Source organism: Petaurus breviceps, unplaced genomic scaffold, assembly GCF_028583685.1.
Source record: "Petaurus breviceps papuanus isolate PSGF00001 unplaced genomic scaffold, PetGlider_PUasm1.0 582, whole genome shotgun sequence".
Taxonomy (NCBI): Eukaryota; Metazoa; Chordata; class Mammalia; order Diprotodontia; family Petauridae; genus Petaurus; species Petaurus breviceps.
In genome coordinates, this window is record NW_027186390.1 from 6,744,979 (window position 1) to 6,755,889 (window position 10,911).

The 10,911-nt window shown below is 37.7% G+C and overlaps 1 protein-coding gene across 2 annotated transcripts in view; it reads left to right on the plus strand.

Moving 5' to 3' along the window:
• Window positions 1-10,911, plus strand: part of F13A1 (coagulation factor XIII A chain) — a 407,127-nt gene that overhangs the window by 270,962 nt on the left and 125,254 nt on the right. For both annotated transcript variants that reach the window (XM_069103537.1, XM_069103536.1), the window contains one exon: window positions 10,430-10,681. In XM_069103537.1, coding sequence (XP_068959638.1) covers window positions 10,430-10,681 — 252 coding nt within the window. The remainder of the gene's footprint in view (window positions 1-10,429; window positions 10,682-10,911) is intronic.

Genomic DNA, 10,911 nt, shown 5'->3' on the forward strand with positions numbered 1-10,911 from the left:
AGGGCTCACTGAGACAAGGGAAGCATGGCAGTGGCATCTGTGGTCAGGACCCATGCAAATTCTGCAGAACATGGAGCATTTGTGTAGGGCTTATGGCTTTCTAAAAATGATTTGCAAAATCCAATTAAGAAAGAAAACTAAGAGTATATGTTAATTGCAAATTCTCTTGGGGAAAGTAATCAACTTTATATAAATTGTGAAAGAATAAAATGAATATTCTTAGCTACTAAGTATTTAGGAGACCAGTTTCACAGACCCTCCATTAAAAATTAAAAAAAAAACAGCATCATTTAGGGGGAAATTATTTTTTTTCTTTGTTTAGCTTTTTTTTAACCAAAAAATGTTACAAAACAGTCAATATACATTTATGTAAATACATACATATGTGTATATATGTGAAATAGTGAAAGGGCAATTTACATATGCAAATATATTTAAACTGATGTCTCACAATTTTGTAACATACATATATTGCATATGTGTATATATATATGTGTGTGTAACTCCAAGCAACTCATAAAGATGAGAGTTAAAACATATTTATTATATGTGAAGAGTACCTTGGAATAGATAAAGATAGATATCTAAATTTATATGTGCAGGCATTATTACATGCAATAAATGTGTTTATAGCTAACATCTGTGTGAAGCATGTGTGACATATAAACACACATGTCTATATATAGGCACTATTCAATGCAATAAATGTGCTTATAGCCACCACTGTGACATGTATGACATATGTGACATATAGCTGTAGATGTGCGTGTTTGTGTGTGTGTATACCTGTTTTGTTGTTCATTCGTTTCAGTTATATCCAATTCTTCATGACCCCATTTGGGGTTTTCTTGACAAAAATACTGGAATGGTTACCATTCATTTCTCCAGTTCATTTAACACTATTATTTCCTCTTCTCTTCTCCCCTAGGTCACTCTAGCAACCTCTTCCAATTCTCAAATCCCTTACAGTCCCCTGGCCCTTCTGGAAATCTCTCCCATCTCTAGAGTCCTCAACTCCTCCAGATGAGGAAACTGAGACAGAGTTAAGTGACTTGTCCAGGGTCACATAGCTAGGAAATATCTGAGGCTAGATTTTAACTTGGGTCTTCCTGACTCCAGGGCCAGTGCTCTATCCACTGGCCACCTACTAGTATATGTATATGTACATATGTCTGTATCTATATACTAAGATACTATCCACATGTAATAAATGTTTTTATAGCCCTCACCTGTGTGACCCATGTGTGAAATATAGGTATATGTATGCACACACATGTATTTATATCTATACAGACATATTTCTGCATGTGTCTATATAGGCTCACATGTAATAAATGTGTTTATAGTCACCACCTGTATGGGCTGTTTGGAATTTTTTGTCTTTGGTTTTCAGACTGATATTCATCAGTGGATGAATGTACAGAAAAATGAGAGTAGCAACAATTGTGTACTATATAAACACATTCCTATATGTAGACACATACATTGGATATGTAGACATACATGTAATCAGATATACTATGGAAGCACTATCTTGCATCTACAGTCAAATAGTTAATAGAGCCCTTTTCAGCATGCTAACAGCTCAAGGTGAGAGGGTTATTTCACTGAAGGAAGCACACTCCTTTGCGTGCCTTCCTTGCTCCCAACTCAATCACGGAAGGTTTCTCCATGGTGCTGTCACTGAAGAGGTTAGATACAGAATTAAACATGGCATAATAGAGTAACTGACAAGACCCTGAGGTACTATTGACACTTCAAGCCACACACTAATAACTAGCTTTTACGTACTGTACATATGAAAATATTCACAAATCTTGGTATTCATTTTTCTTCCTTCGAAATTAATATGCTCACTAACAGGTCTTAATATAGCTGCAGCCTTGGGTTATTTATCTCTATACACTGATGTGGGATTCTGTTCATATTTAACACTATTATTTCCTCTTCTCTCCTCTCCTATATCACTCTAGCAACCTCTCCTCATTCCCAAATCCCTCCCATCTCTAATGTCCTCAACTACTCACGATTGCTAAGGCCTCACATCTAGGACACTTTTCTAGAGGGTGCAGTGCCATTACTTCCCTTTTTTTTCTTTACCCTTTTCTCACCCCCAAAATATACAGATAGACTCAGGTTAAAATGAGCATTAAAGGAAGTCTTCAGGAGCACCAGCTCTGGAGTAGGGGGACTTGGGTTCAAATCCTGCCTTTGATGCTTTCTCCCTGTGTGATGCTGAGCAAATCACTTGACATCTCAGTTTCTACATCTGTAAAATAAGGAAGTCAGACCAGATGACCCCTGAAGTTCCTTTCAGCTCTGGATCCTAAGAAGTCAAGAAAGAAGAATATACAGCTTTGGGGGCAGGCTTAGCAGAGGCTGAGAAGAGACACTTCCCACTTCTTTTGCCCTCAGTAGATACAGGATAAAGTACAAACTCCTCGGGCATTTAAAGCCCTTCACAGTCCAGTTCTAGTATATTTCCAGATTGTACAGTTGTCTACTTCATATAGTCTTTGTTCTAACCAAACTGGCCTACTTATAGTTCCTCCTACATGAAATTCCATCATCTGTCTCTGGATCTTTCCATAGATTGTCTCCCATTCCTGGAAGGCACACCCTTCTCTTAGAATCTATGACTACCTTCACTGCTTTGCTCAAACGTCACCTCTTTTTTTTTTTTTGAATTTTTTTTTTTATTTTTAGTTAACAACATTGGGTTCCAAAACCCCTTAAGTTCCAACTCCCCCCCCCCCCTCCTATCCCCTCTCCCCTCCATGGCAGCATGCAATCTGATATAGGTTTTACAAATACCTTCACATTAAACATTAGTCAAGTTGTAAAGAAGAATTCTAACCAATGGAGTGAATGAAAAACAAAACAAAGCAAAACACAAGACAGAGCAAGCAGTTTGCTTCAATCTGCATTCAGACTCCGTAATTCTTTCTTTCCATGTAGATATCTCTTTCCATCATGAGTCTTTCAGAGTTGTCTTGTAGAGTTACATTGCTGAGAGGAGTCCATTCTATCAAAGTTAGTCATCACAGATACAATGTGTCTGTAAATGAAACATCACCTCTTATACACAGTGTTTCCCAATCTCCATCTGTAGCTGCCAATTCCCCCCACCCCCTTTGGCTGTATATATTTTGTAGTTACTGAAATGCGTAGATGTTGCTTTCCCTCAATAGAATACAAATCCTTGAAGGCAAGGATGGCTTCACTCTTGATTGTGTATTCCCAATATTTAGCACAGTGCCTGACAAATATTAGATGCTTAATACATGCTTGTTGATTGATTGATTAACCTGCCTCAGTTGGGACTGAGGGTAAATGAATTGATGATATGCATACAAGTCTCTAGTCTTACTTGAGTACCTTCTTTTCCCTTTGTTGACTGTTTCTTGTTTTATTTTTTTCAGTCAGATCTGACTCCTCTTTACCCTGTTTTCTTGGCAAAGTTACTGGAGTGGTTTGCCATTTCTCTAGCTCATTTTATAGATGAGGAAACTGAGGCAAACAAGATAAAATGACTTGCTTAGGTTCACACAGTTAGTAAATGTCTGAGGTCAGATTTGAACTGAAAAAGATAAATCTTCCTAATTCCAGGCCCATCACTCTATCCACTGTACCACCTAGCTGCCTCATTCTATTACTGCCTAATTCCCACCACAGCACTTTGGGGACACCAGAATTATGGGATTAAAAGTCCTGATTCTACTTGTTCTGCCACCGTGTTAGGTTTCTTATCTTACCTATTTAGATGCCATACAACATAATGTCTCATTTCATTTATTCCCACTCCTGCCTATTGATCACCTTCACTATGAAATTCCTATTTTCTAGCATATTACTTCCTACTACCTTCAAATGACATTTCCTTAATATTTTTCCAGGCTTCCTAAACCTTTATCCTATTCTGATACTCTCTCATTTTAACTTGTTCTCTTCCACCATCCTCTATACACCTACCCCTTCCAAGGATCCTCATAATTCCCTATACTAGTATCAGACTTTCTTTTTTTACTAGCTGTGTGACCCTGGGCAAGTAACTAAACCCTGTTGGCTTCAACTTCCTCATCTGTAAAATGAGCTGGAGAAGGAAATGGCAAACCATTCTAGTATTTTTGCCAAGAAAACCCCAAATGGGGTGACAAAGAGTCAGACATAACTGAAAAGACTTAACAACAAGCATCAGATCATGAACTGTCTTGATAAATATTAAATATTCTTTAAAATATTTAAAAAAAAGTGTTTTGGCAAGCATAAGCTGTAATATTAAACAAAAGTTTTAAAATATAGTCTACAGGAGTGGAAACAATTTTTGAGACCATGACAACTTAGAGGGTGTAGAATTTGGGGGAAATGGTGAAGGATAGTAAATCCACCCCATAACTGGTAGCATTCACTATTAGGTTGGCAACAAAGTCCTAGACAGAGTGAAAACTTAGTGGCCTGTTTGCTTTTATAAGTGTTTGTGTTTGAGGGTGGGAGGACATAAGGGAGAGAGTAGCAGAGAGATTAACATCTCCAGAGTATAAAAGAGAATCACTCAGAATACCAAAGATTACCTTTAGGCTAGCTTGTTTCAGGTAATCCCTCTGTGGTTATCCAGGAATCAAAAAGGCTTTATGGGTAATAATGAATACAGCCATTATTTATGGCCTATGCAGGCCCCCCTGACAGTGTAATGATTCCTCCAAAGCCATTTGAACCTTGAGGGAAAATGGCATTTGCAAGGGGGTTTTGATCATGTGTATTTGCTCGCAACATATGAAGGCAATTCAACCACAAAGCTAAGAGAAGAAAATGAAGAGAAGGAGAAGGGGGAGTGGGAAATGCTGGAAAGTAAATATTCCCAATGTGAAGCAGGCTTTCCTGGGGTCATCTGCCCCTCTTCAGGCTCAAGATTAGGACTGAAACAGATCATAGTCACATTTCCCAGTCAGACAGAGCTGACCCCAAAGAGGGTTTTCTCCCACTTTATCCTGAAAGACCCTGATCAAACCATGGTGATGGAGATGCCTTATAGGAACCCTGAGGGTATTCTCTATTCCCTGCCCCATCACCATCCTGTGAACCAGATGTGGTTCTTTTTGACAATATGGATCCTTTTGAAGAAGACTTCATATTTATTGCTTCACTTTTATTCTCACCACCACCAGCATAGACTTTGGTTATAACAATCACATGTGACTAATCATAGGATCCTAAATTTAGAGTCACAAGGGACCTTAGAGGTCATACAACTAAACCACATCACTTTACAAATGAGGAAACTAAGGCCCCCATAAAGTAAAATGGTGTGCCTAAAGTCCACAGGTAATATGTGACAGAGTCAGGATTTGAATCAAGATCCTGACACCAAGTCCATTACTCTTTCAACTGTACCTTGCTGCTTCCCTTAGCTACCTATTCAGTTATTTTCCTTCAGTCTCTCTCCAATCACTGATATAATCATCTTCCTATATTTTTTTTTCACCATACCCACCACTCACTTGCTCAGGCACCCATTGTTTTTCTCCATCACCTACAAAAATTTCTCTCTTATTCCCCTGAATGAAACTCCAATAAGACTGGTCTTCTTGCTAGTTCACAAGTTATAGTCAATCTCAATTATTCTGTGTTACATTTGTGATGCTGCTTTGATCAGAGTAGGTAGAAAATGCTAGAAGAGATTTGTAAAATCCACAAAACTTTAAAAAATGAAAATTAAGTTATAGGGAACTATAACTTTCTATAGGTCTATAAAATATACAAGAGCTAAAAAGAATCACAAACATGGTACGTACACACATGCACACACACACACACACATATATATATATACATACATACATACTATATATGATGTATCGCCAAGGCAACATTCACAGCATCAACAGCAACTATGAATATGACAGCATAGTTCTGAATCATAAAATACAGCAGCCTCTCCACATGGAAGACATTTATTCAAACACCAGAAAGCCAGATCCCAACACCAGAAAGTCAAATTCATCATAGCAACAAAGAAATCTATACACAATAACACTGCAGAGGGCATCACCATCCTCAAGCCTTCCCCTGCTCCCCTGCTCAGGCCTTCCCACAAACACTCACAATCCTAGCTGTCTGCTTGCCCGCATCCTCTCTCTCCTTCATTTCTAACTGCTCTGACTCATTTCCTGCTCCACCCATTTAGCAAACTCCTTCCACCACAGGCTCCATGTGATTACATTAGACCTATTAAGGGGCAGGGCAGATCTTCAAATTCCTTTTACCATTACATATGCATATCTTTATATGTAGGCATATCTATATATATACAGTATATATTATATACATATATGTATATATAACATATAAAACACACACATAAAAAACCTGGCTAAATTATGTAAGTAGAAATATATGCATATATATATATATAGTATATACATACATATACACACACATGGCCATCCCCAGTCTTCCTGATCAATATCTGGTCACTGGACCCAGATGGCTCCAGAGGAGAAAATGAGACTAGTGACTTTGCACACCCCTGCCTCACTTAAAGTCCAACTCACTTGCAAGTTATAACATCATCTTCCTGATTTCATGGCCCTCTTTGAGAATGAAGAACAAACAACAGCAACATATACACACACATACATGTACATATTAATATATATAGTGTATACCCACATATATATAGTGTATATATACATATATACATACACATAATTTAGTCAGACCCTTTTATTTTACATATGAGGAAACTGAAGTTCAAAGGTGTGAAGCAATTTTGTCAATTTTGCAAGTGACAGAGTCATATAAATAGAACTCAGTCTTTCTTACTGATAGGAACTATACTATCTTCCCCTTACTAGTAGCATGTAAATTCCTTGAGGGCAAACATTGTCCTTGGTATCTCCAATGTCTAGCACAGTGCCTTGCACAAAGTAGGTATTTAGTAAGTATTGAATTTGTATTGAATTGAGTCTCCCCCTCACCTTATCCATAGACTGAATCCATACTTGGTACTTATTATTTGTAGGGTTGACTAAATGATGGAACGGATGGGTGAATAAGTCTATAAATTATTCTGCATAGAAAGACCAGGCCACCTATGGTCATCATTTTCTTTTTCTTGTTCAGATTATTTTGTGCATGCTACGTAGAGGGGTCAACACACACACACACACACACACACACACACACACATTTCCCCCCCCCCTATAATACAGAATACTTAAAGATATTCCTGTCCTAGCCATATCTGTAGCATAAGAGTGGTGTAGAGAGCTTGTTGCACAATTAATGATGTAAATTCCTGTAAATTGTTTATTATGACCAGTGACATAGAAAAATGAGAAAAGGGAGCTCCCTTTAAAAAAAAATACAAGTCTAGCTATAGGGGCTAAAAAAATAATAGAACTGCTTTTTTCAGAGTGGGCTTAACAATACCTTCAGTAATGTGTATCTGTCCCCTTCTTTCTGGGTCTGCAGAGCCGAAAAGGAATTGTTTATGCAAAGAGGATCAAGACACTAAAGCACCTCTGCCCACCTTCTCCTTAGCTCTCAAGCTGGTGGCTCAGTTGGCCTTTTTCCTAGAAGCATCACTGCTCTCTAGAGCCCTCATCACTCTGCTGAAGCATAGACATCAAAGAAAAACTTCCCAGCTATGGGTCCATAGTTCATTTATTAAGCTGTTTCACATAGCAGCTGATGCAACTAAAAACTGTCTTAGATTAAAAACATACAGCACTAAGCAGGGCAGGAAGTTTGCCACCAAACCTCTCCTGACAGAAAAGCCCAGGAGATAATAACAAAACATAAATGAAGAAAGATGAAAAGGATTAAGAAATGATTACCAAAGTGTGAACTTTTAGGTAAAACAGAACGCTGACTTCTCTCTCCTTGATTGTGATGACTCACATCCATTAAGTACCTTGAGCCTCAGTTTCATTTCTGTGAAATGAACAATACGTCATCTCCCTACATAGAGAATACTACAGTATTCTGCGACACAGGAAAGATATACTAGTGCACAAAAGTCAAAGATGATCATTAGCCTCTGCTTCAGAACTCCAGAAACTATATCAGAATGTGATCTTTAAGCTCACTTGACAATTCAAATTATTTTTAATGTGTCCATAATTGGGATGAAAAGAAGAAATAGAGAATGAGAAATCAATATATATTTAAGGTTGAATTTGAACATTAAATCACAGCTTCCAAAAGACCTCAGTATTCAAAAGGGAACACTTTAATGTTAAAATTATTGTTATAGTTTTTTTTTTTAATGTTGGAATCAAATCTCCCATAAAGTTAGGGGTCGGATCTCAATTGGCTTCCAAGAGGACTCATAGTTATGGTTTCCAAGTTCAAAGGCTACAAAAAGGGCAGTGATTAGCTGTTTTTACCTTCCATTGAAGATAGGAAGAGATATAGAATGATGTAAGAAAGATGGGTTTAAGAAAGTTTAAGAAAACTTTTTGAGATTAGGAAACAATCACAAGGTTTCGATCCAGTTTACCTTTTTGGAAGAGGAATGAAATGCTCACTCCTCATTCCTTGACTTGTTCAAGTTCTTAACTAAGGGGAGCTTGAAATAGATAGATAGATAGATAGATAGATAGATAGATAGATAGATAGATAGATAGATAGATAGATAGATAGATAGATAGATAGATAGATGTAGATATATATATATATATATACATATATTTTTGTTTTTTTTTTCTTTTTTATCTTAGATTTCTTTAGTCTGAGATGGCAAGGATCATGGGTCTTCTGGTTTAACCCAGACCTGAGCAGGAATTCCCTTTGTAATATCCAATGTCAACTTGGAGACCTTTGGTGTTAAGTAACCCAATACCTTCTGAAGTGACTCATTTCATTTTTTAATAACTCTAAGTATTAGAGAAGTTGTATTTACATCAAACTGATGTCTTCTTTTCTGCAGATTTCATTGCTCTTAGTTCATTGCTCAAGTAGAAAAAACTGAATCCTTTTATTAGGCATTCCATACCACCCTGGAAGAATGCTGCAGTTTAGGTTCAGTTGTGGGGCATCCTTTGAGTTTCATCCAGTATATTCTCCACACAAACTAAGAAGGAACTAAAAACCAAACAACAAAGTATGCAACTAAGACAGAAATATCAAGAACTGAAGAAAAAGAAATAAGAAGGAAGAGCCAAGAAATGGAGTCATTCTCATCCCTCGCTCCCTACCCTACCCCTTCTACACAAATGGCCATATTCTCCCACAGTATTTTATTCACTGCACTCTCTAGCTGCCTAAAACATGTAAACTGCCAAAACAACCAAACCATCCAGTGCAGAGAGAAATATTTAGGGGTTAATGCACATAATAGGGCTTGGGGGCAGGGTCAAAAAGAAAGAATTATAGGATAGGACAACACTTCCCTCCTTGCTTGCAATATTAGATATGAATAAATTCTCTCCCTCCCTCCCTCCCTCGCCCCCCCCCTCTTACAAATCTTATGTTAATTGACTTTTTGTTTTTTTGAGGGGGGAATTTAGACCTGTGATTTCACTAGGGTAGGGAACCCCTGTTTTTAAGGAACTCCCTCTCCCAATGTAAATTCAGACACTTGTTCTGCAATTTATCATTTTAGAGTTTTCCATGGCACCAGGAATAAATGACTTGCCCAGGGCTGTGTGGCAGCATGTCGTAGAGGCAGGGTTGAAGCCAGGTTTGAACCTGAAGTCAGGTCTTCCTGCCTCTGAGGCCAGCTCTCTATCCACTACACCCTGCTGCCTATTATGAATTTCTTTTGTTTTTATATTACCTTAATATCTGAATAAAACTCTTCCCCTCCCCTTCCCATAGAGCCATCTCTTTGAAATTTTTAATTCAGCAAAACCAACCAACACATCAGTCATGTTTGACAAAATAAGAAATATTCCATACACATAGTCCCCCACCTCTGCAAAAAGGAAGAGAACTCAGGTCTTGTGAGGTAGCATGGAGAAGGAAGGGACCAAGACTATTGCATTTCCTGCTCTGGTAGATAGGGAAACTAATTTTAAATAACATAGCCAATTTAGTAAAAAATGAGGTTCTATCCTTGTCAAACTGCTGCTGAAAGATGAATATTTATCTGTGTATTTTTTTTAAAAAGAAAGTACTCAAAGAATAGGAGATTCTGCTCATAACTGATTAGCATAGACACACAGAACTGGTTCATTTATGGAGACACCAAGTCACCACTGGAGCTGAGAATAAGATTCAAAATTCTTACTTGATTATCCTCCTAAGGGCATAGTTTAATGGCAAGATGGTCTCATGATAACTAAAGTTCTGTGTTCCTGCTTTTTCGTCCTGGTTGTATGTCTTTATGCTGCTGAGCACACTGTACATGTAAAATAAGAGCAACTTGAAAATTCTTACTGAATTCTCCTTTTTACATTTTCTTTCTTTCTTTCTTTTTTAATAGGTCGCTACCCTCAGGAAAATAAAGGGACCTATGTTCCTGTTCCCATTGTGTCAGAGTTTCAAAGTGGAAAGTGGGGGGCAAAGGTCATTTTGAAAGAGAACCAGTCTGTCCGCCTATCTGTCCAATCCTCCCCAAAGTGCATCGTGGGGAAATTCCGCATGTATGTTGCTATCTGGACACCCTATGGCGTCATCCGAACAACCCGAAATCCAGCAACTGACACTTACATTCTCTTCAATCCTTGGTGTGAAGGTGAGGGGATATATCATATACTTCTCTCTCATGAAGATGCTATAATTAATTTATTTCTAATATGTGGGATTTTGGTAGAAAAGAATGTGTTTTACAGAGAGACAGACCACAGGAAAGAAAGAAAGAAGAAAAGAAGGAAAGAAAGAAAGAAAGAAAGAAAGAAAGAAAGAAAGAAAGAAAGAAAGAAAGAAAGAAAGAAAGAAAGAAGGAAGGAAGGAAGGAAGGAAGGA